The sequence below is a fragment of the Macaca mulatta genome, chromosome 12, assembly GCF_049350105.2.
Source record: "Macaca mulatta isolate MMU2019108-1 chromosome 12, T2T-MMU8v2.0, whole genome shotgun sequence".
Lineage (NCBI taxonomy): Eukaryota > Metazoa > Chordata > Mammalia > Primates > Cercopithecidae > Macaca > Macaca mulatta.
The window spans coordinates 69,443,694-69,470,264 of record NC_133417.1 but is presented as its reverse complement, the minus strand read 5'-3'; the positions used below and the strand labels follow the sequence as shown (position 1 = coordinate 69,470,264).

At 37.0% G+C, this 26,571-nt stretch overlaps 1 protein-coding gene across 4 annotated transcripts in view; it reads left to right on the top strand.

The window, feature by feature from the left end:
• Positions 1-26,571, top strand: part of GRB14 (growth factor receptor bound protein 14) — a 128,951-nt gene that overhangs the window by 75,729 nt on the left and 26,651 nt on the right. For all 4 annotated transcript variants that reach the window (XM_077956595.1, XM_077956596.1, XM_015110244.3 and 1 more), the window contains 3 exons: positions 18,681-18,802; positions 20,736-20,810; positions 23,686-23,823. In XM_077956595.1, coding sequence (XP_077812721.1) covers positions 18,681-18,802; positions 20,736-20,810; positions 23,686-23,823 — 335 coding nt within the window. The remainder of the gene's footprint in view (positions 1-18,680; positions 18,803-20,735; positions 20,811-23,685; positions 23,824-26,571) is intronic.

Sequence of the window (26,571 nt, the reverse complement as noted above, 5' to 3'; positions counted from 1 at the left end):
TTTGACAACGGGTGTCCTGGGACATGCCAGAACCTCATGAAGGGGACAGAGTGAGGCCTGTGGAGAGGAAGCTAGAATTGTTCCGCAGTCTCTTCGGTTGATAGCTGATAAGCTACAATAGTGCAACTGATTTTGACAGCTCAGCCTAGATAGTTATCAATCTGCCAAGGACGCTTGCTTCTAAAGGTATGTCATACTGGCAAATACGACTTGTTGCCTCATCTTCTAGGACAGAAAAGGCTCACCATAGATTTTCTTCATGGATGTTTGTGGCTAGTTTAACTTGTATTCATGATAATTAATCTCCTAGAAGTATGGTATTAATTCTCAATAGATATCTGCCCTATTCCAAGCTATTTCATTTAGCTCCTAATTAGCATTATATATTATTACAGTATTTTATATTCTTAAGTTTTTCTTTCGGGGGGACTTAAAATTTTTTTTTGTTATAGTCACTACCATTTATCTCTAACAAATAGCTTTGCAGTTCAGTAATAAAAATCTGCTCTGTAAATCAAGAAGTGTTTTTCACTGAAAACACTGTAAATTATTTATATTAAGGAATAAAATGTACAGGTCTTTTAATGCAAAAGCTTAAAATGGAACATTGGGAATTAATTTGATCCACATATTAAATTTAAACTTTTAGGGATCAAGTAGTAATAGAAGTTTATTTCTTTATTACTGTATTTTCTGGAAACTGCTGAAATAAAATCAAAGATAATGAGTATATTCTCATGACTTCATCAACCATGCATTAGACCAAAGCTCATGAGAAAGAATTTTATTTCCAGAGCCTTCTTGTGTTTTTTTTTTCCTTTGGTTTTTCACTTAGATTATATATTTAAACAGAACAATTGAAAACATTAATTCTACCCCAATGCTAACATGTATTAGATTTAATAGCTTCCAGTTCTTTACCGATGTAACAGGAGAGTAATCACTATTGAGGTAGTGTCATCTTCCTCAACACAAAATATAAACAGATTTGTCTTTAAAATGTTTTTTTTTTAGTTTTGCCTTTTTGCATAGTATATTATAATCTTGCAATATCTATTCAGTCTAATAGTGGTAGGAAGTAAAATGTTCAATTTAATTTGCATATTTAAATGAATGGAAAGAACTACAGTGGTTTTTTTCTCCTTAAATGTGATATGCAGCTGCAGATGCTCTTTGCTAACAGAATAAACCACTGATGTCTTTACTGCAAGTCTTCTGTGAGTGCTACTGATGTGAAGAACCAAAGGATGAACTATTTTCCAGAACTTTAGTGATCAGCCAGTCGGCTCTGCATATTGTTTAAGAAACATTCTTACACTCTTTTTGTCCAAAATGATGAATTTTCAATAAAATTCAATTTGGTTTTCTGTTCCTGTGTTAACTTGCTTAGGGTAATGCCCTTATTGAATAGGGAGTCCAACATCAATGATGGCTATAGGAGTGTGGCTTTATTTCTTTTTATGCAGGACATGACTTCATTCTTTTTTTTAATGGCTTCATAGTATGCCATGATTTATATGTACCCTTTTTATTTTTTTTTTTCTGAGACAGAGTCTCGCTCTGTCACCCAGGCTGGAGTACAGTGGTGTGATCTTAGCTCACTGCAACCTCCGTCTCTCGGGCTCAAGCTATTCTTGTGCATCAACCTCCAGAGTAGCTGGGATTGCAGGCACATGACACCACACCCAGCATTTTTTTTTTTTTTTTTTTTTTTTTAGTAGAGATGGGGTTTCACCATGTTAACCAGGCTTGTCTTCAACTCCTGAGGTCAGGTGATCCACCCACCTTGACCTCCCAAAGTGCTAGGATTACAAGTGTGAGCCACCATGCCTGGCCTGTATGTACTGCATTTTCTTTATCCAGTCCACTGTTAGTGATTCTGTGTCTTTGCTATTGTGAATAGTGCTGCAATGAACATACGAGTGCAGGTGTCTTTTTATTTATTTTGGATATATGCCCAGTAATGGTATCGCTGGGTTGGATGATAGTTCTTTTTTAAATTTTTGAGAAATCTCCAAACTGCTTTCCACAGTGGCTGAACTAATTTACATTCCACCAGCAGTGTATAAGCATTCCCTTTTCTCTGCAGCCTTGCCAGTATCTGCTGTTTTTTAACTTTTTGATAATAACCATTCTGACTGGTGGGAGATAGTATCTCATTGTAGTTTTGATTTGCATTCCTCTGATGATTAGTGATGTGGAGGAATTTTTCACGTTTGTTGGCTACTTGTATGTCTTCTTTTAAGAAGTATCTATTCATGTCCTTCACCACTTTATAATGGGGTTATTTTTTGTTTGTTGAATTGTGTAAGTTCCTTATAGATTCTAGACATTAGACCTTTGTCAGATGCATAGTTTGCAAATATTTTCTCCCATTCTGTAGGTTGTCTGTTTAATCTGTTGATAGTTTCCTTTACTGTGCGGAAGCTCTTTAGTTTAATTAGGTTCCACTTGTCTATTTTTGTTTTTGTTGCAATTGCTTTCGAGGACATAGTCATAAATTCTTCCTCAAGGCTGATGTCCGGAATGGTGTTTCCTAGGTTTGCTTCCAGGATTCTTATAGGTTGAGGTTTTTAATCTTTTAAATCTTTAATCCGTCTTGAGTTAATTTTTGTATATGGTGCAAAGTAGGGGTCCACTTTCCTTCTTCTGTATATGGCTAGCTAGTTTTCCCAACACCATTTATTAAATAGGGAGTCCCCTCCTTGTTGCTTATTTTTGTCAACTTTGTCAAAGATCAGATGGCTGTAGGAGTATGGCTTTATTTCTGGGTTCTCTGTTCTGTTTCATTGGTCAATATGTCTGTTTTTGTACAGGTATCATGCTGTTTTGATTACTGTAGAATTATAATACGGTTTGAAGAGGGGTAATGTGACCCTTCCAGCTTTGTTCCTTTGCTCAGGATTACTTTGGCTACTTGGTCTCTTTTTGGGTTCCGTATTAAGTGGGAGCTAAACATTGGATACTCATGGACATAGAGATGGCAACAATAGACACTGGGTCTACTAGAGGAGGAAGAGGTGGGAGGAAGGGTTGAAAAACTAACGGTCAAGTACTGTGCTCACTTTCTGGATGACAGGTTCGATTGTATCCAAACCTCAGCATCACACAGTATACCCATGTTAAAAACCTGCATATGTATATATGTATTTCTTGAATTTAAACAAAAGTTGAAATTTTAAAAAATAAATAGAATTGTAAAGGGAAGGGCATAGTATCTATTTATTTACATTTAAATTCATTATTATTATTATTTTTTAGAGACAGGATCTCACTGTTTTGCCTGAGGTGGAGTGCACTGGTGGAGTCATGGCTCACTGCAGCCTCAGATTCCTGGACTCAAACAATCCTCCAGCCTCAGCCTCTATTATTATTATTATTATTATTATTATTATTATTATTATTATTATTTTGAGATGGAGTTTCACTCTTGACACCCAGGCTGGAGTGCAATGGTGCAATCTTGGTTCACTGTACCCTTTGCCTCCCAAGTTCAAGTGATTCTCCTGCCTCAGCCTCCCAAGTAGCTGGGATTACAGGCACCCACCACCACACCCAGCTAATTTTTATATTTTTTTTTAAACTAGAGTCAGCGTTTCACCATGTTAGCCAGGCTGGTCTCGAACTCCTGACCTAAGGTGAACCACCCCGCCTCGGCCTCCCAAAGTACTGGGTTTAGAAGCGTGAGCCACCACACCCGGCCTATTATTTTAAAAAATATTTTAAATACAAAAATAATCTAGCTCATTGTAAATAACTGAAAAAAGATATCATGAAGTAAACAATTATTCATAATTTCAACACTGAGCTAACTAATGTTAACATTTTTTAAAGCTCTTTAATCAGTTTCTCTACTTTAACATAGTTGCTATATATATTAACTCTTATAGACTACCTTCTTTTTTTTTCTTTTGTGCACTTAAAACGTATCTTGAGTATTTGTAGTTTTTTACTTGTCATTTTACAGATTCCACAAAAATCAGCAACTCCTCTTGCCTTCTCTGGCTATGTTCCCCATATAATTTAGCAAATATTTATTGACAATTTTGTACCAAGCCTATATTTTGTTGTAGATTCTGGGGATGCAGTATGAGCAAAATAGACAAAAAGTATTGCCCTTGTGAGTTTGCATTTTCATGGGGAGAGAGAGAGGAAACAAAGCCTAATATTTGTTATCCCAGAGGAGATGATAAGCTCTGGGGAGGGAGGGCAGGAGGAAAGGGGGAGAGTGAGTGCTAGAGCAGAAGGGAGATGTACCTTATTTTTTATTTATTTATTTTGAGACGGAGTCTCATTCCATTGCCCAGGCTGGAGTGCAGTGGCACAATCTTGGCTCACTGAAATCTCCACCCCCTGGGTTCAAGCGATTCTCCTGCCTCAGCCTCCCGAGTAGCTGGGATTACAGGTGCCCACTACCTCGCCCAGCTAATTTTTGTATTTTTAGTAGAGATGGAGTTTCACCATCTTGGCCAGGCTTTGTCTTGAACTCCTGACCTTGTGATCCACCCGCCTCGGCCTCCCAAAGTCATGGGATTACAGATATGAGCCACCGCACCTGGCTGGGAGATGCACTTTAAAGAGGCATCAGGGAAAGCCTCCCTGACTGGGAATGTTTGAGTAGAGAAATGAAGGACACAGCAGGCAGGCTGTGCAATTAAATGGAAGATTATTCTGGACAGAGGGAACAGCAGGTGGAAAGGCCTGGACGTGGCCGTGTGCTTGTGTTCAGGAAGCAGCCTCGGGGCCATTGCACCTGGAGTGGAGTCAATAAAGTGGAAGGTAATGGGAGAGGACTTCATAGAGCTGCCCCAGGACCAGATCGTGTAGGGTCTCATAAGCCAGGAAGTGGGCCTGGCATTTACACTGAGTGAGGAAAAAGCAAGGGGAGGTCTTTGAGTCAGAGAAGAATATGATGTGATTTAGTTTTAAAAGTATACTACTAAGGAGGCCAGAATGCAAGATTTGACCTTTCATTTTGCTTTTCCATCAGACTACCTGTGGCTCCCTGGAATGATCCCCACCTATCTGTCATTTCTACTAGTTGTACATGCCCCCATTGTTTCATCTTCACATGTGGTCTGCGTGTTTATGAGATTTAGTGTTTGTGAGATCCTGAGGCCTCATAGGTAAGGACATTTTGACTTATAGGATAGATGAGAGTTGAGGGTTTTCTGCACTTTAGCTCACTTTTAGTGACCAAGATAAGCTTAGGCCAGTTTCGGAGACATTCCGAGTTGTTAATACATATGCTACTATAATTGCTTCTCATCTGTCTAAACCATATCACAAACTACTAAAAGCAGAAGGGAGAATACTTGACATTCAAAATGTGGTATGTTCCTGAACCTGAAGTCTTAATTTCAGAGTTACGCTTTCTGTGGCAAAGGAAACTTTAATCTTATTAATTTTTCTCTTCTTTTTCCCGAGATAGAGTCTCCCTCTGTCACCCAGGCTGGAGTGCAGTGTGTAATCTTGGCTTATTGCCACTTCCGCCTCCCAGCTTCAAGTGATTCTTGTGCCACAGACTCCTGAGTAGCTGGGATTACAGGCGTGCACCATCATGCCTGGCTAATTTTTGTATTTTTAGTAGAGATGGGGTTTCACTATGTTGGCCAGGTTGGTCTCGAACTCCTGACCTCAAGTGATCCATCTGCCTTGGCCTCCCAAAGTGCTGGGATTACAGGTGTGAGCCACTGCGCCTGGCCATTATTAGTATTTTTAATATAAATGCATATGTGTGATAGCTACTACTAGTGTGCATAGAGTATGTATTTTCATATCTATTTACATACAGGAATACAAAGATCTAGATTCTGTCAGATTCTGTAATCTGCATTTTCCCACTGAAGCAAGTTGGTTTCTTCCCACCACAATATTTCAAGCAAATGTTCCTGAGATTCTGTGGTCGGTTTGCCTCTGTCTCACTCTACATCTCTCTCAGGAATGCTGCAATTTAAATTGTGAACCACCAAGAAAACTTTCGTATAAATATTCCTAACCCAGGTAGTAATGAAATTACTGAGATTGAACCGAGCCAACCGAGTTCACTTTATTTATTTTGGCTGAGCAAGAGAATCATGCTAAAAATTACTTGTTTTTGAATTTGTTCAAAACATGAATTGTATAACAATATTATGTTTGGAACTTTGAATGCAATGTCCATGTTTCATATCCTCCACCTGTAATTATTAATATATGCTGCTGAGAATTTTAATAGGCAGAGTCAATCATTGAAAACAACTAAATATCTTGATTGTGTTATGAATCTCTGAATGTCCTTATTTTGGATCATATTATTATATGGTTCTACTTGTACACACACTTTGATAGACATTGAATTTAAAATATCAGCATGTCAACAAATATTTCTCTTTTCGTGATGTAGTAAACCAGGTTTTGCAACTGGTGTGGTTCGCTTCACAGCCACTGGATGTCACTATAGTTCCCCAGATGGAGTCCTCTCTGCTCTTATAATCAGTGTAAGAGTAGGGTGGGGGAAAAACTTCAGCCTCAAGTCCTCTGAAACTTAATGGGATCCATGTTTGTCTTGCTCCCATTTTGATTCCTAATTGAAGCCATGGTATGAAGCAGTGGCAATTAACACAATACCTCAAGCGCATACCTACAGACTCCTCGGGAAGAGGAATTAATTGTATTTTAGTATCTTTGCTAGGGACAGCTGAGATTTCCATTGTGAATATCATTGTGGAGTGGCTTTAATAAGCAAAATGAATGACTGGAGGCTCTTAATGAAACCAGTTTAATGTGTGCAGCTATGCCCACATGATCGCCTTAAGACAGAAGCAATGCACAGTGACAGTGAGGGAATGGTTCACAGCCTCCTGCTTGGAAGCTGCTCCTTCACTCTTTTTTCTTTTTTAACAAAGGAAGTACAAGTGTTTTTCCTGTTCTGGAGCTGATATGTAGTCGGACTTTCTGTGCAGTTTATAACATACCAGCCATCAGAGTTGTGACCACCCTCGTCACAGCAGAAATCATTGTGAAGCCTTTGGGACATGTGGCACTGTGCTTCTTTCCATAAAGAGAATCATGTGCCCTGACCCCCTGGACTTTGAGGAGACATGGTGTCCTGGTAGCGCGCACAGACCGGAAATGGGCAATATTTAACTAGCAAAGATGGGAAGTGCCTATAACTAAATCTGCTTCTGATTCAGCTGATTTTTCCTTCTACATATTCTCAAAGCCTCAGCCACATGAATTCAGGTCCTGGCATCTCTCCCCTCAGGTATTATGTTAGCCTCACAACGGGTCCTCCTGCCTCTGGTAGTGCTAACGTTATCCATCTGAATGCAGACCTGATTCTTTTTGCATTTGGGTCCAAGGTCCTCTGTGGGGCTTGTAGCATCTTGTGACCTGTCTACCCTTCATAGCTGCAGCCTTAATGTTCCACCCTTCCCTCCTTTTAGTTTATATGTTAGAGAACTGCCTGCAGATGCCTGCATACACTACAGTTTCCACTCAGTTTTCTTGTTTATGCTGTTAAGAGTCACAGGAAACCCTTTCCTGTCCATCTTTACTTGGCTAACTGCTGTTCATCTTCCTGGGCTTAGTTATTTTAGTTAAAAATGGAAGGAAAGTAAAATGTCAGCCTTTTCTTAAAAATGCTTATGACAATAAAGATGAAAACTCTCAGCTGTCCAAGCTGACTGATAGGTAACCTAGTGCCACAGTCCTGGGAGAGTGGGGAGAGAAAAGCAGTTGGAGGCATCCCATGCTCAGCCTTGTGAAGTAGAGTCACCCTTTCCATCTGACAGCAGGCCGGGAGACACATCCGCCTCTTACACATGCCTGGCTGCTGGGCGCAAACTGCTGCCGCTGCTCCAGGGCTGTTCCTTGAGATGATCAGGATGCTTGCTGCCACCACCTGTACTCATACATCCCTGGGGAAATTGCAAATCCTGAAAACAACAGAGAGCTGCAGGAGGCACTAAGAGTGTTAGTGATGAATTGTGTCCTGGGAGATGATGTTTCCACAGGACATACTATATAGGTAGGTGTGAGAAACAAGCAGTGTGGACAAGATTTAGATACAAGGTTGTTCAAAGTAGATTGTTTACAATACCAATTAACTAGACGAGTTAAAACCTAATAGTATAAAAGGAGAATACTATAAATGACAGTACATCCAAGGATGTAATGTTATGCAGCTTTTGATCATGCTTTTATTCTTCCTTTGAAGACTGATGTGGGTAAATGTAACATTGTGGTGATGATTGAATAAAATCAGTGTATAAATATATGTTTTCTAATATTATAAAAAACATATACACATACACTCATATAGAGCAAGAGAAAAAGACAAGAAGGGAATATATTGAAAGGTTAGGTGCTTATTCCTGATTGACAGGTTCAAAGATGTATTGTGATTGTAAGTTATCTGTATTTGCAAAATTTTCTTTAATGGAATGTATTATTTTAATACTCAGAAAAAAAGAAATAAACACAATTTTTAAAACTTTGAAAGAGATTTTTAAAGCCTTAGCTCAGACATCTTTCTGAAGCCCCAAGTTGGACAAAATACACATCTTCTTTGTTGCTGTAACATTTTCTACAACTATTTTAATGGTGATCATATTATTAAAATTAGACAGTAATTCCATGGAGCCGGGACTCTGTACACATGCATCTTTGTAACCCAGGGTCTGAGACAAATAAACATGATTTGAACTAAGTCATACTAAACTGTAAGGCATTTATATCAAAAAATTAAAAGGATGGATTACAAAGTACATAGAAGGAATAGGCTTGGAAAAGAAGCCAAAGAAATCACATGCCGTGCTCAGATAGAATTTACTCTGAGTCCTTAAAGAATGCTGTGAGAACCTTCAGATTAATGGAAACTGTCTGTAAGCTCTTCAGATATTTACCCAGTCAACTCGAGATCATATATATGCAGACATTTTGTGGAAAAATAAGGCTGTCTCTGAATATAAGTTGCAATGGTTGGGTCTGAGTTAATTGGAGACTATTTCCCCTTGCAGAAGAATGAACTGCAGGGCCTTTATAGCCATCAAGCTGAAGTGTCACAATTTTCCTATTATTGCACTTGGGGAGTTGAATGTGTCTGATGGCAATTTTCTGGGGGATCCTGCTGGTATTAAGTAGTATTCTTAGGTTAAGGAACCTTTTAGAAAGTGAGCTGCGTTTTATTCTTTGCTTCTCCAGTTTTTGTTTTGCTTGGCCAGAGACTGTTCATTTTTATCTGAAAATAAGATTGACAAAATGTATGTAGTTTCTACCCAGCATAGAGAAGTACAAGGACCATTTGTCTCCTGGAGTTTCCTGTAAAAAAGGTATTCAAAAAATTGTTTTCTGAGCGAATTAGAGGTAAAAGCCACTTTTGTTTCTTCTCTTATCAAGTGAGAGAAGAGTAGGGACTCAGGTTTCTATTTGAGCTCCACGCTGTACTTGGCAGTAGATTCAGCAAAGAAATCCAGGCAGAAGGTCACAGGTGAGCACTTTCCATTCTTGGAGGATTGAGGTTTTTAAAAAGACTTTGATGTTAAATCAACAGTTTCAGAAGAAACTTCTTGCTTTCTTCTTCTTTTTTCTTTTCTTTTTCTTTTTTTAAAGAAAGAGTTTCTGAAAATTTGAAAACAGAATTACATGTAGTTATCATTATTTGGTAATATTTATTTTTATTACCGTAAGACCTCACTGACCTATTAGAAACAAAAAATATAACTTAAGGCAATATGAAATTTTTGTTTTTGTTTTGAAAAAGCTTTTAAAATGCTTTTGAAGCTTTTCTTTGTTTGTCCTTCTTCGTGATTGCTATGTTGAAGTAATTTAAGAGGGCTTCCCTCCTATTTTTCTGCCTACATATGAGTGGTAGTTGACAATTGTAAGTTACTTTCCAGTGCCCAAAAAATAAGTCAGAAAGTTTTATTTTCAATAGATTTGTATCTGTGAAGTTTTAATAACATGTTTTATTATAGTACTTTGGATGGATTTTATGAAGTTTTAAAAATAAAGTATTTAAAATAATAATTTTGAATTCATGTGATTCCTACCTGTGGTCATTTCTCAAATGGTAACTCAAAAAGTACCCGAGTTCATTCTGGGTTTTGAACATTGCAGCAAAGAACCCCTAGTTGTAGAATTAATGTTGTTCCTTTTGATATTTGAAATATATGATAAATAACTTAGTAGGATTACTTAGTTGGTTAAAATTTGCTTGGTAGGAGAAAGGTCCATAGAAAGTTTAATAAGGCCTTTTGGTTTAGTGTTTTGTTTTGTTTGCCCTTTTCTTAGGTCTTGGTAATGACGTTTTTTGGCTAGACTGAGGCAAATGAAAGTTGGTTTTCAGCAACATTTCACCTCCTTTTGCAGCATTTTTATTTTCTTCTCGGAGTAATCCATCTAGTCATCTTGCATCTTCCTGTTGAATTTTCTCTCTACTAGGGCCTGTATTTAGTCAGATATCTGCATTGAAAAAAGAAATGCTAATTTTATGTGAGATGTGATGAACTGATATTCAATTATGCCTCCCGGGGTTGTTTGGATTATTGTAACATTAATCCTTTAACATAATGGGATTGGTTGGGGGAAGGTACAATGCATCCAAACTGGGATGGTGATATATACATTTAAAAAGAATATGTAATATAATCTCTAAAAATCAGATTCTATAATAAGAAAATTATATCTTCATTACCAGGTTAGTATATAAGGTAAAAAAACTATAGCTGCATTCAATCCTCTTGACTTTTATTAGCTTCCTTAATATGTTATCTGAATTTTTGATAGAACAGTACTAGAAATCTTTTTTGAAGGAATGGAATGTATGTCTTTGGCTTTCTCACATACTCTGTTTCTTGATGGCTTTTTAAAAGACGTATTTTCTTAAGATTACCAGATTAGTTTCCTAGTGCTAGTAATTGCATTATGTAAATACTTGGTTTTATAGTTCTGTGACATTTTCTGCAAATCTTTTATCCTTTATTTTATTTTTTCAAGATTGGTATTCTGGTTTTTATTTGCGTGTGGTCAACAAAACCCCTGACTAGATTCCACTTTTCAGTAACCATACATGTTACACTAGTTGTTTTTTTATATTCAGCCTCCTGAGTAGCTGGGATTACGGCATTGAGCCACTGAACCTGCTTAGTTCTTTAGTTACGCATTTGTTGTAGCTGTTCAAATGTAGTTTGATTTTTCAACCTTTTTTGTTTTATTTTCTTTTTTGATGCAGTCCAAATTCAAATGATTTGTACTTTCATGAAAAGTGAAGATTGACATAATTTGAAATCTTGCCCATTACTGTTTTGTCCCGTACACTTAAAATGTGATTTACTTTCAGTTAATTAGCAAATATTTATTGAATACCTTTCAAAATAAAAGAATTGGAAGCAACTAAGGTAGAGAATGGCAGGAGCATGAAAGAGCAATTTTAGTTGATAAAGACAGAATGTGCAGGATATAAATAGATCCAGCAAAGGTGATAGGGAATGTCCCTTGGGTGAGAATGTCCATGAAGTTGAAGCAATGTGTGCAGGGAAAAGAACATCAACTTGGGCTCAGACATGTGGTTGTCATTCACCCTGGGCACTTGGGACCTATAAATGGGGGCACTTGGGACCTACACCATCCAGTTACCATCTAGCTCCCTCACAGTCTCCACTCCACCAGTTTCCTTCAATAACTCTTTAACTCTGCCTCCTTTCCCAGAGGGCAGAGGGGGGGTCCATACGCTATTCTGAACCTCTGTTTCTACCTGTAAAAATGGAACTATAACTTGCTTATTAGATTATTATATTGATTTCCTAAGGCTTCTGTAACAAATTACAAATTTGGTGGCCTAAAAACTAGAAATGTATCCTTTCACAGTGCTGGAGGGTCACATTCTTTGCAAGAACCTTAGGGAGATTCCATCCCTTGCCCACTACAGCTTCTCTTGGCTACTAGCTTTCCTTGGCTTGTGATGATTTCACTTCAACCTCTGCTTCCCTGATCACATTGCTTTTCCTCTTCTGTCTGTGTTAAATCTCCTGCCTCTCTCTTAAAAGGATATTTGTGATTGGATTTAGGGTCCACCTTAATCCAGGTTATTTTCACCATTTCAATATCGTTAATTTAATGACATCTGCAAAGGCTTTACCGTATAAGGCAACATTTACAGGTTCTAGAGATTAGGACCTGATATCTTTAGGGCCATTTACTTAGCTTACTACAGGTATTATAACAACTAAATACAATAATAAAACAGCTCTCAGACTCAGACATGCAGAAATGTAACTTCATTACAGTATTTTGAATTAGTTTCTAATACTGAGTCACCTGGCTTAAGAACAGACAGTTTATTCTTCTATTATTTGTTTGTTCTTTGGATTGTTCTTAGTCTTCTTGAGGAAAATAATCAATGCAATTTTTATCAATGAGTTCCATACACATTTAAAATGTGTTCAGTTGAAGGTTGAGACCTACCTTCACTCTTCCAGCACTCTGTTGGGACATTTAAATCCCCAGAGGGATATCTGTCTAACTTTTATCCAACTGTTGTCTTCATGTTGTAGAAACTCCTGCTTTTTAAGCTTATTGCGTAATCATGATGACCCTTAGGTTCAGTCTTCCTTTAGTCCTTCCATATTTCTTCTTGGGAACTTGGTACTACAATACTCTTGCCCGGTACTGGGATGCTATGGACTTGACATTGTTCTTAGCTATTGCTTCTCTGTCATGCTTGGTGAAGGACTTCTATTTAAGGCTTTGAGCCACATACCACTGTTAAACCTATCTGGAATCTTACAACTCTTAGAGGGTTCTATTCAGGAAGGAGGCAGGATGTGTGAAGGGGTGGCCTGCCCCTCCACACCTGTGGGCGTTTCTCGTTAGGTGGAACCAGACACTTTAGAAAAGAAATGAGACACAGAGACAAAGTATAGAGAAAGAAAAAGTGGGCCCAGGGGACCGGCGCTCAGCATACAGAGGACCCACACCGGCACCGGTCTCTGAGTTCCCTCAGTATTTATTGATCATTATCTTTACCATCTTAGAAAAAGGGAAGTGGCAGGATAATAGGATCATTGTAGGGAGAAGGTCAGCAGTAAGACATATGAATAAAGATCTCTGTGACATGAATAAGTTTAAGGAAAAGTGCTGTGCCTTGATATGCATATGCAAACATCTCCATAAACCTTTTTAGTCCATAAAGAGCAGCATTGCCACTAGCATGTCCCACCTTCAGCCCTAAGGCGGCTTTCTCCTTTCTCAGTAAACAGAACATACAATCGGGTTTTACACTGAGATGTTCCATTGCCCAGGGACGGGCAGGAGACAGATGCTTTTCTCTATCTCAACTGCCAAGAGGCCTTCTTTCCTCTTATATTAATCCTCCTTAGCACCGACCCTCCACAGGTGTCAGGCTGGGAGACGATTAGGTCTTTCCCTTCCCACGAGGCCATATTTCAGACTATCACATGGGGATAAACCTTGGACTACACCTAGCTTTCCTAGGCAGAGGTCCCTGCGACCTTTGGCAGTGTACATGTCCCTGGGGACTTGAGATTAAGAGAATGGTGATGACTTTTCACAAGCATACTGCCTTCAGGCACTTGTTTAACAAAGCACACCCTGCACAGCCCAAAATCCATTAAACCTTGAGTCACCACAGCACATGTCTCTTGCAAGGACAGGGTTGGGGGTAGGGTCACAGATTAACAGCATCTCAAATACAGAACAAAATGGACTCTCTTATGTCTACTTCTTTCTATATAGACACAGTAACAGTCTGATCTCTCTTTTCCCCACATTTCCCCCTTTTCTTTTCAACAAAACCACCATTGTCATCATGGCTTGTTCTCTATGGTCACTGTCTCTTTGGAACTGTTGGGTATACCTGCAGACTAACAGCAGACAGAGCAGGCACACAAGGATTAATATGAAATTTACAATAGTAGTACTTCAGATGGTCTTAACCAAAGTGACAGGGTTAAGATTTGCAAGGCCATCAGCAACTCCTGCAATTGCCTCAGTTTCACAGTCTGATCTCTCTTTTCCCCACAATGTGGAGTCACTTGGGACCTACACCATCCAGTTACCATCTAGCTGCCTCACAGTCTCCACTCCACCAGTTTCCTTCAATCACTCTTTAACTCTGCCTGCTTTCTCAGAGGGCAGAGGGTGGGTCCTCACGAGTGATAATGGAGGATTGGCTAGGCATGCTTCTTCCTAAACAATTATATTTGTCAAAAATGGATAAAGTCTACTGCGAAGCTCAAAAAAACCAACAAAATGCCTCTTTGCTATTTTTTCCTTTCTTTATAGTGTAGTATGAGGGCAGAATTCATAGTGTTTTCTTAGAGGTAGAGAAAGGTAATGGGTCCAAGGAAACATAGGTTGGCAAAGCAAATAAACAAGCATCTTTATTGATATCTTGAAATTGTCTCCAACTGCAGTTGCAAAGAATACAGATACAGTGCTTAGCACGTAGTGCATTTAATAATGTGTACCTGTGTTTCATAATCTTGAAATACCAGCTGAGTTTACATGAGAAGTAAACAGAAGTAGGACAGATTTTTTTTTTTAATACTTTAAGTTCTAGGGTACATGTACACAGCAGACAGATTTTTAAGAATGCAACTTCCCACTTGGTAGCTCAGTGATCACTGGATGTCCCTCCAGTTTGATTGTCTTGCAGTTTTTCTAGCTTATTACTGGTAACACAGTCCTTCCAAGTGCTAAGGCTGAGAACCTTGATGTCTTCCTCAAGTACTTACTTTTTCACTCCATATCCAATCTGTCAGCAAATTCTGTTGGCCCTACCTTCAAAATAGATCAAGATTCTGTGTATTTTTTTTTTTAACCACATCAACTGCTACCATGCTAATCTAAGCTGCATCATCTCTCCTGGGGTTAGTTCCAATAGCCTACCAAATGGTCTTTGTGCTTTCAGCCTTTTAAAATCAGTTTCTGCTCCACAGTGTGATCCTATTGAAACTTGTTAGTTCATGTTATTCCTGTGTTCAAAATGACTTCCCATCCAACACAGAGGAAAAGCCAAATCCTTACTATATAGACTGCAGGGCTTTCTACAACTCATCATCTCATCACCATTATTTCCTTAACTTCTTTTCCTGGGATAACCCCTTTTCCTCATTTAGCGTTAGCCACACTAACCTCCTGGCTGTATTTCAAACATACCAGCCTTTCTCTCACCTCAAGGGCTTTTTTTCTTACTCCTCCTCTTTATCTGCTTGGCTCCTGTCCTCTTCTCCTTTAGGTCTCTGTTTAAACATTGTCTTCTCAATGAGGCCTTCTTGACAAGCTGTTGGAAATGGGTTCCTATCCCCTGTGTCTTCAGCACTTTCTCTCTCTTCCCTGCTCTATTTTTCCCTGTAAGGTTTGTCACCACTATTATGGTTTAAATATTTGCCCCTCCAAATTTCCTGTTGAAATGAGATCCCCAGTGTTGGAGGTAGGTCTAGTGGGAGGTGTTTGGGTCATGAAGGCAGATCCCTTGTGAATGACTTGGTGCCATCCTTGTGGTAATGAGTGAGTTCTCACTCTATTCGTTCACACAAAAACTGGTTGTCCAAGAGCCTGGCATGTCTATTGCTGTCTCTTGCCATGTGACACACCTGCTCCCCCTTCACCTTCCTGCATGATTGTAGGCTTCCTGAGTCCTCACCAGAAGCAAGTGCTGCTACCATGCTTCCTGTATAGCCATGAGCCAAATAAACCCCTTTTCTGTATAAATCACCCAACCTCAGTATTTCTTGATAGCAACAAAAAATGGACTAAGACCATCACTTTTTATGATTCACATTATATTTATTATCCACGTATTCCCATTAGAATGAAAGCTTCATGAGGGCAGTTATTTTGTTACTATCTTCTCCACTACAAAATTTTTCACCCTAAGATGAGTGTTTGACATACTGTGGACCTTCAGCAAATATTTGTCGAATGGATGAACAAATGACTAAGTTATAGCTGACTGCCAGACTATATAAATTTGTCTATAACAAGCAGAAGCAGACAAGCTTTTTGGGCAGGGTTCACATTCATACACATGTTTTAGGAGGTTTGCTATGCTATCAGTGTCCATGTTAGATTAGAAGAATGAGAAAGGAGAGGTTTGAAGATTAGTTAGGCTGAACAAGAAAAGGCAAAGGTCTAAATTGAAATGGTGACAGTAGGACCTGGTGTGGGGGTTGTTAGTTGTGTGAGAGACACCCAGAGGAAGAATCCCTGCAATCAGAGAATTTCATGAGTAGAGGATATTGGAGTAGAGGTAGAGAAAGTTGCAAAGGTGAGCTGTAGTTCTACCTTTTTTGAGAGAGTGTGGTAAAAATGACAGTAATGGAGATAGGATAATTTAGGAAGAAAAAGCCATTTGAAAGGGAAAAATGTAGATGACTTTCATTTTTAAATTTAAAAAGTTTTTTGGTACCATTTAAAATTTTGTATATGTACAGTTCAGTGGCATTATATGAATTCACATTGTTGAATATTGTTGTGCAACCATCATGACTGGCCATCAATCTCTAAAATATTTTAATTTTCTCATACTGGAACTCTGCATCAATTAAATGATAACTGCTCATTCCCTACTCTCTCCAGCCCCTGGCAACCCCCATTCTATTTTCTGTCTCTATGAATTTCACTATTATAGGTACTTTGTATAAGTGGAATCATACAGCACTTGTTCTTTTGTATTTGTCTTATTTCTCTTAGCATAATAGCTTCAAGGTTCATCTATGTTGTAGCATGTGTCAGAATTACATTCCTTTTTAAAGCTGAATATTCCATTGTATGTACTGCATATACCACATTTGTTTTCTATTCATTGTTCATGGACATGGACTTTAGGTTTTCACCTTTTGGCTATTGCGAATGATGCTGCTATGAACATTGGTATACAAATTTCTGTTCGAGTCCCTGCTTTCACTTCTTTTGAGTAAACAGCCAGAAGTGGAATTGCTGGATCCTATGGTAATTTTATGTGTCATATTTTGACTTTGGTTTCCGACACACTGTATTTGAGGTGGTGGACCGTATAGCAGTTAGGACAGGAGCATGGGTGAGAACAATTATAGTCAGAGATTTCACTTCAGAAAACCTAACAAATGAGATGATAGAAGAGGTGAGAATGGATTTGTTTATAGGGGGAGAAAGAAAGGAGTTGAACCAGGGACTGATATAGAGGAGAAGGAGCTAGTGGAGCCAGTCAATGGGATAGGAAAGGAGCAATCAGAGTTAGTAATAGAACCCCAAGCGTTGATATACACTTAGCTTAAACTCATCCATATTCATTGAACACTCTTACGAGAACTTCCTTTTGGATGAATAAATGTCTATTTAAGAATGATATTACTTTCAAGAGTTTGGGTGTTGTAGGTCACAAATCACTACTGAATGTTGAATTTCTGAGGCATAAATACTTTTTAAAAACATCCTAGAAACAATAAAACAGCAGAGAATTTCCATATTCCTTATTTGGTTGTTCTCCATTTCCTGTTTTGCATTGGTAATTTCCAGTTTCTTTTCTTTTCTCCGCCTTTTATTGAAGTATAGCATACATTAAGAAAAGTGTACAAACCAAGTGTGCACAACTCAGTGAACTCTCAGATATTGCATATACCAGAGTAACCAACCCCAAGATCAAGAAACAGTGTTATACTCACCCCGGTGATTCGCTTCATGCCCCCTACTTACTTAATATCTCCAAAACCCTTTCTAGCACTACAGATTAATTTTGCTGTTTTGAACTTTATGTAAGTAGAATCATGCAGTATGCGTTATCTGTGTCTGGATTATTTAATTAAATATTGTGTTCAGGAAATGCAATATGTATCTATACTGTTGTGGGTTGTTGTAGTATATTTTCACTGTGTGCTTTTACACAATTTACTTATTCATTCTCATATCAGTGGGCATTCGGGTAGTTTCAAGTTTGGGGCTATTATGAATAATACTACTGTCAACATCCTCACAGTGTCTTATAAAAATAGGAATTTTGCATGCTATATTCACCTCTTTACAACTGCCTTTGCTTACTTCATTTAAGTGCCTTTTCTGCCAAGTGCCTTCTCACCCTTCTTAATTATTCATTGTTATTACAAAATGTATTTTCCTGAGTATTAGCTTTGAAATAATAAAGTGCCCCAAGGAATTGGGCTTCTTAAAAAAAATACCTATATCTACTTGTATTAAAATTTTCCTTTTAAAGCATTTATTTTAATTTTTCTCAGCTATCCAGATTAGTCTGGACAGTCTTAAATGCACATGAACCTGTCAAAATTCTTCATCTCTTAATGAAGTGAATTGTTCAACCTTGAAATAAATATTTTAATTTTGGCACCATGGTAAGTTGGAGAAAAAAGTAGCTCCCATATACTTCATGCAGATTTGTTATCAAGCTTATATTATTTACACAGTAAGAAAAGGAAATTGAGATAACAAAGAGTACATTATGATATTTTATACATGTTTTCTTTTTAGACAACAGTCTGCTTTGTTATAAAAATGAACATTAGTAAATTGAATATCGATGAGAAATTTTATCAATCTGGCTATTTCATAATTAAGTTGAAATCTGCTATGTTTAATAAAGACGCGTAATACATTTTATATGTTTGCATGTGTCTCTGTGTGTGTGTGTGTATATATGTATATTTGTCTATCTGTCAACATACTCGTTGAAACATTCTTTACAGAAAGAACAATAGAAGACCATGAACTGGTGATTGAAGTGCTAACCAACTGGGGGATAGAAGAAGAAAACAAGCTATACTTTAGAAAAAATTATGCCAAATATGAGTTCTTTAAAAACCCAATGGTAAGTGAAATCCCCATTAATCGTTATGGAAAATAAATGAATCAGTTAAATTTTATGCAAAGGAGATAGTCACTATAAATAAAATACAGTCCTATTTGGTAAATTGTAGATGAAGACTCTGGTCCTTTAAAATTATACCCACATTTCTCATGCTAACAATGATTAGTGAACAATAATCACAGTGGTTCAGATACACAGTTGTAAAGCTTTTTGAAGCCCTATTGGTAAAGTCTGAATTGAGATGAATTTGGTTTATTTAATTTAAAAGTATTAGGAAACCTAATTTTGCCTTTTGTGAAAAGGAAACAATTATACATTTGATGTGGAAAATGAATTTTTATAGGTTCTCAAACAGATTAAGAACAAGTGTTAAGCAAAATATTATACTTTATCACTTTCTACAGAATTTGGGAAATTTAAATAGACTTTCTAAAGTAAAAGCAGACTAATGATTGTTGAGAGTATTATAACTTAGCCAGAAATTAAGATTGACATGAATCTTGCTGTTCCAAATTATTTTGTTTCCAGTGCAGTGATTTTTTAACTAAGTAGAAAGGAGATAAAGACCAGTGCATTATCTAGTAAATACTACTTCATTGTAGTTCTCTTTAAAAGAAAATAAATGTATGTCACATTCTAATGAAGACTGGGGATCTAGAAAAGTCAGAATAGCCTCTGGGCTCATTATTTTAAATTGTTTTTGTCTCTGAAGCTGAAGCATATTTTTACACTAAGTTTTGGATGATAATTGGATTGAAACGATTCTTTATGAAAAATATATGATACATACCATAATAGAATATTTTCAAACCCTGAAAGACCTCTCACGTTCTCTTTTATCTTAACCTATTAATAGAAACATAATGGGATGATCTTTGGCAAAGAAAATTAGTCATAATAAAAATTAAATAAATTCAAATGTGAAGGGAAAGTGTTTTCTTGCTGTGAGTCTTTATTAAAATCAAGAATTTAAAAAGATGTATTTAAAGAAATACTGTTCAATGCTTGTTTTTTATTTTACTTTTTTATTTAAACAAGGCTAGACATTTGTTTTGTAGACCTATTGCAGTGGTTCTTAACTGGGGGGTGGTTTGACAATGTCTGGACACAGTTTTGGTTGTCACAACTGGTGGTGGGGAGGAGGACTGCTAGTGAGCAGAGGATAGGAATACTCTAAACATCTATAATATGCAGGAAAGCCCCCTCAACACAGAATTATTAGATCAAAATGTTAGTAGAACTGCTGTTGAAAAACCCTGTCCTAGAGGAAATATAGTAGAATATATTTTCCCAAACTTGTCTAATCATAAAATTTACCGAGGGGAGAGTGCTTATTAAAAACACAGAATCCAGGACTTGCCTGGACCTACTGAATCAGAAACTCCAGGAATGAGGCCTGGGAATTCCTATTTTAAACAACTGCACTGGGTAAATTTTATGATTAAAAAGTTTGGAAAAATGGTAGGTAGCAAGAACTAGAATTTTAGCTCCCCAGCTCAGTTTAAGTCCTGACCTCCACTGTGTTGTGGGCTATGACCTTGGGCATACTCTCAACTCTGTACTTCTATGAGCCTTATCTTTGTAAAATGGAATGGATAGTCCTTTTGTACCTGATAGACTGGTTGCAGGACTCAGGAAGAAGATGTGGGAGCAAGCACATTGTCGACTTCAGGACAGTGTTTTATAACTCCGGATATCTGAATCCACCCACATCTGCATTTTGTGGGGGCATTTGCTAATCTTTGCGCCCAACTCCAGACATTCTCATTAAGGTACCTATGAGTAGAGTCTAAGGACGGACCTTTTCAAAAGCACTTTGGGTGAATTTTAGTGACACCAGTTTAAAGAACTTTTGCTTTTGATTACTATATTGGTCATCATTGAATCTTTTCTAGCACGAATTTTGTGGTAATTTACTGTGTCTTTTTGACAGTATTTTTTTCCAGAGCATATGGTATCTTTTGCAACTGAAACCAATGGTGAAATATCCCCCACACAGATTTTGCAGGTAAATATATTTTTACTAAAATATATAAATAATAGCATAATGAAGGAAAACTTTAAAGTCCTTTTTTAATATGCCCAGATTTTGAAAAGTTATGCTTTGAATTATTATTAATATTTTTTGCTGGAGGTAAAACTAAAAATAATAGCACCCAGGTAAAGAATGCCCTAAGTCAATAAAGCTCTTTACCAACATTCTTCTTCTCAGTTTTAGCCAATTGTCAAAGGATTTTACATATTTAAAAATGTGTGTCTTAAAAGGAAACTTGCAATTTTGTTATGTGGTGTGTGTAAATATTATGTTAGTCTTTAGAAAAATCACAATTCTTTGTAAAATACAGATATTTTACCAATGGATACTCAGTATTAGCTTTCATAATAAATGCCCTCAATCCTATTTGTAATAAAATATTTAGCAAATAAATGAAAGGAGATAAAAGATACAGGATGCAAATGTATTCACTAGCATTTGTAATAGCTGTTATGGAAATCCTTGCATAGAATTGTGAAATATTCTTAGCTGAATTAAGAATACTAGTTATCTAATTAAAAATCTCCTTATTTTTGTTTCTATTGGACTCACTTCTTCCAAACTGGCGGTGGCTCGAAATGGTTATTTTCAAAGACATTGTTGTTACAATAAATGAATAATTTGTTATTTTATTTTTTGATAGATTTGTAGATTTTACATCAGAAGCTCTACAGTTGTTTTTCACAGGTTAATGTTGAGCAATGTCTTTATAATGGTTGCTGTTTGAGCTCAGCCCCATGCATCCCCAAACCCACTCAGTATTCCCTGATCTTTAATGAAGACAACTTTTAATATTTCCAGTATTGTTTGACCTTAAAAATATTAGGTTGGCAGAGCTATCATGGATTTTTCTGTGGGCTTTTTAATAGGTTATATTTCATTTTTGTGCTTCAGAATATTTTTGAAACATGATTAGTCCCCAGAGATTTTTCTAAAAGCTGCTTCTGTGCTCCTGGGTTTTTACAGAGACACCCCGTCAAAATGTTAGGTAAATGGCAGCAGCAGCTGTGCCCCAGGACTTTCAGATCTCAGCCCTCTGAATGCTTCACCACTGTATTACAACACAGTGGTGGGATGGAGTTTTTATTCCACCTCCTTTTGCAAGTCTTCCTATAGCACAGTTATATTGCTTTAATGTTAAATTATAAAAACAAGAAAAATCATAGGCTTTGGAATCAGATAGTCCTGCATGTGCCCCTGACCTCTTCTCTCCACTGAGGCAATGTTTCCACTTTTTAAAAGGTTTCTTCTTTTTCTAGTGTGACCTCTATGACTCTCTTTTTAAAATTTAATTGGTTTGGTTTAATAACTTGGAAAGCACTCAAACTAAAAAACCTACTTGCCTGTTTTGCATGTCAATTAATTAATATCTGTGGCTCATTAAATTAAATTTCATTTAGTAATTTACTTTAAAAAACATAAATATCTACTATCAGCATTTCCTTGAGTAGCCTTTTAAAATGTGTTACGTTATTTTAGTTAATAAATTCCCTTATTTCAAATGTTTTCCATTTGTTTATTCAGAGGAATTTCTACTTTCTTTTTTTTTAATGAGACACTAATGCATTTCCACTGTCTTATTAAGGATGCTGAGCACAACCACTCAGTTGAGCTATTCCTTTTCATTGTCATTTTCTTGACCAACACATGCCCACTGTCTCAATTAATTATTACCAAGGAACAAACTATTCCAAGCCTTTGCGGTTTAAAGTACCCATTTACATTTTGCCAACAATTTGTGGGACAAGCATCTGGGAAGAGTCTAGCTGGGTGGGTCATCTCTGAGGCACATTGACTCAGTGCTGGGGATTGAGGATCCCCTTCTAAGACAGTTTTTTGACTGCGTGTCCTTTGACTCCTTGGTGTCTCTCTCTCTCTCCCATGTTTCCCCCCACTTTCTCTCTCTCTCTGTCTGTCTCATGGTGTCTCATCCTGCAGGGCTCTTCCAGTTGCATTGGGCTTCTTACCTGTGATGGTCTCAGGGTAGTCACATTTCTTATGTGACAGCTGGATTCCAAGGGCCAAGTCATGAAAAGCACCAGGCTAGTTAAGGACTACACCTAGAACTGGCAAAGGGTCCCTTCCACATATTGTATGGGTCAAAGCAATGACAGGCTTGCTCACATTCAAGAGAGTGGAGAAAGACTCCACCTTTTTGTGATTCAGTGACAAGATGACATTGCAGAAGAGCATGTGGAATGGAAGACATTGTTGCAGTCCTCTTTGGAAAACGTGACCTACCACATTCACCCACAGCTGAGAACCATAGATGACAAAGAAGAGATAGTTTTATTTGCTTTATCCTCCTCAAGGAGGTGAGCTTGGCTCAACTTCCTGCTTCCCAATTGAAGTCAGGATTGTGGTCTTACTTATAACATAATGAAGTTAATAGGTCAACCTGTAATCTCAGGGAAAACCACAGAAAACAATGAAAAGTATATCAGGACTTAACGCTGTAGATGACGTCCAACTTTTTGAATGGACATTCAATTAGCTGATAATTTTGGTAGTTAGATAACTACATACTATCACTTAGAATGTCTATTTTGTGAACTCATTTTCATTTGAAACATCTCAGGTTTTTAAAAGACTCTGATTTATTTTCTGTGTGTGTATGTGTGTGTGTATACACACACAGAGATAGAAAGAGAGAGAGAGAGAGAGAGAAGGAGAGAGAGAGACACCAAGGACTATCAAAACACACACACATAGTTAATTACCGTAATGTTACATGTTATGATCCTGTGTGATTTTTACATGTTTATATTTGAAATCTTAATATGATTAGTATAAGGTTACCATATCATTGATTTAATCATACTTTGAAAATATGTAAATTTTCTTTCAGATGTTTCTGAGTTCAAGCACATACCCTGAAATTCATGGTTTCTTACATGCGAAAGAACAGGGAAAGAAGTCTTGGAAAAAAATTTACTTTTTTCTAAGAAGATCTGGTTTATATTTTTCTACTAAAGGGACATCAAAGGTAAATTGAAGTATCCGTGATGTGTTATGAATGACATATTAAGCTGCAAGTTAAAACATATTTACTTTGTTGTATTTATTATTTTATTACTTGATGTTAAAGGTTGGTCTTTGATTTTTTTTATTTAAAACATTTGCCTTGATTATTTAAACACTACTCAGTTTTACTTCACACTGGTTTCAATGTACTATCTTTGATGGAATCTGGATACTCTTATTTCAGTAAAACATATGTTACTCCTTTGTGCTCACTCTGAATTCACTCCTTTCTCCTCATCCTTGGCTGCAGAGTTTGAAGCCTGATGTAGTGTATATCTTTTCTTTTTACCCCAGGTCATACTGCTGATCTTTTCTACTTCTGAAACTCTGTTGATCAACATCAACAGAACAGAACAGTTAATAATAGAACAGTTAATAAAATGTTTCATCTGAGTAATTTATTGCTCTTTTATTATTGATTGATGGATTTATTTCAAGAGGTTTGTAAGGAACAGGAAGTGTTTGATTACATGAGTAAGTTCTTTAGTGGTGATTTCTGAGAGTTTGTTGCACCCATCAACAGGCAGAGTACACTACTCATTGTATAGTCTTTTATCCTTCACCCCCATCCCACCTTTTCCCCGAGTCCCCAAAGTCCATTGTATCATTCTTATTCCTTTGCATTCTCATAGCTTAGCTCCCACTTATGGGTGAGAACATACGATTTTTGGTTTTACATTCCTGAGTTACTTCACGTGGAATAATGGTCTGCAGTTCCATCCAGGCAGCTAGGAATGCCATTATTTCATTCCTTTTTATGGTTCCATGGTCTGTCTATCTATCTATCTATCTATCTATCTATCTATCTATCTATCTATCTATCTCACAATTTCTTTATCCACTCGTTGATTGATGGGGATTTGAGCTGGTTCCATATTTTTGCAATTGTGAATTGTGCTGCTATAAACATGCATGTGCAAGTATCTTTTTCATATAATGACTTCCTCTGGGAAGATACCCGGTAGTGGGATTGCTGGATCAAAAGGTAGTTCTACTGTTAGTTCTTTAAGGAATCTCCACACTGTTTTCCAAAGTGGTTGTACTAGTTTACATTCCCACCAACAGCATGAAAGCATTCCCTTTTTACCACATCCACACCAACATCTACTGTTATTTGTTTTTTTTTTTGGTTATGGCCATTCTTGCAGAAGTAAGGTGGCATCACATTGTGATTTTGATTTGCATTCCCTTGATCATTAGTGATGTTGAGTATTTTTTTCATATGTTTGTTGACCATCTATATATCTTCTTTTGAGAGTTTTTATTGATGTCCCTAGCCTACTTTTTGATGGGATTGCTTTTTCTTGCTGATTTGTTTGAGTTCCTTGTAGATTCTGGATATTTGTCCTTTGTTAGATTTAGAAATTGCAAATATTTTCTCCTGCTCTGTGAGTTGTCTGTTTACTCTGTTGAGTGTTTCTTTTGCTGTGCAGAAGCTTTTCGTTTGATTAAATCCTATCTATTTATCTTTGTTTTTGTTTCATTTGATTTTGGGTTCTTAGTCAGGAAGTCTTTCCCTAAGCCAATATCTAGAAGGGTTTTCCTGATGTTATCTTCTAGAAACTTTTGTGGTTTCAGGTCTTAGATTTAAGTCTTTGATCCATCTTGAGTTGATTTTTGTATAAGGACAGAGATAAGGATCCACATTCATTCTTCTACATGTGACTTGCCAATTATCCCAGCACCATTTGTTGACTAGAGTGTCATTTTTCCCACTTTTTTTTTGTTTGTAAGTATCTGGCTTTATTTCTGTGTTATCTATCCTGTTCCATTCGTCTATGTGCCTATTTTTGTACCAGTACCTTGCTGTTTCAGTGACTATGGCCTTGTAGTATAGTCTGAAGTCAGATAATGTGATGCTTCCAGGTTTGCTCTTTTTGCTTCGTCTTGTTTTGGCTTTGCAGGCTCTTTTTTGGTTCCATGTAAATTTTAGGATTTTTTTTTTCTAGTTCTGTCAAGAATGATGATGGTATTTTGATAACAATTGCATTGAATTTACAGATTGCTTTTGGCAGTATGGTCATTTTCAAAATATTGATTCTATACATCCATGAGCATGGGATGTGTTTCCATTTGTTTGTGTCATCTATAACTTCTTTCAGCAATGTTTTGTAGTTTTCCTTGTAGAGTTCTTTCACCTTCTTGGTTAGGTATATCCTTAAGTATTTATTTTATTTTTTACAGCTATTGCAAAAGGGGTTGAGTTCTTGATTTGATTCTCAGCTTGGTCACTGTTGGTATATAACAGAGCTATTGATTTGTGCACATTAATTTTGTATCCTGAAGCTTTGCTTAATTCATTTATCAGTTCTAGAAGTTTTTGGGGGAGTCTTTAGGGTTTTCTAGGTATACAATCATATAATCTGTAAACAATGACAGTTTGACTTCTTCTTTACCAGTTTAGATGCCCTTTATTTCTTTTTCTTGTCTGATTGCTCTGGCTAGGACTTCCAGTACCATGTTGAATAGAATTGGTGAGAGTGAGCATCCATTTCTTGTTCCAGTTGTCAGGGGGAATGCTTTCAGCATTTCCCCATTCAGTATAATGTTGGCTGTGGGTTTGTCATAGATGACTTTTATTACTTTAAGGTATGTCCCTTCTATGCCAATTTTGCTGAAATTTTTAAGCATAAAGTGTTGCTGGATTTTGTCTAATGCATTTTCTGCATCTATTGAGATGATCATGTGATTTTTGTTCTAAATTCTGTTT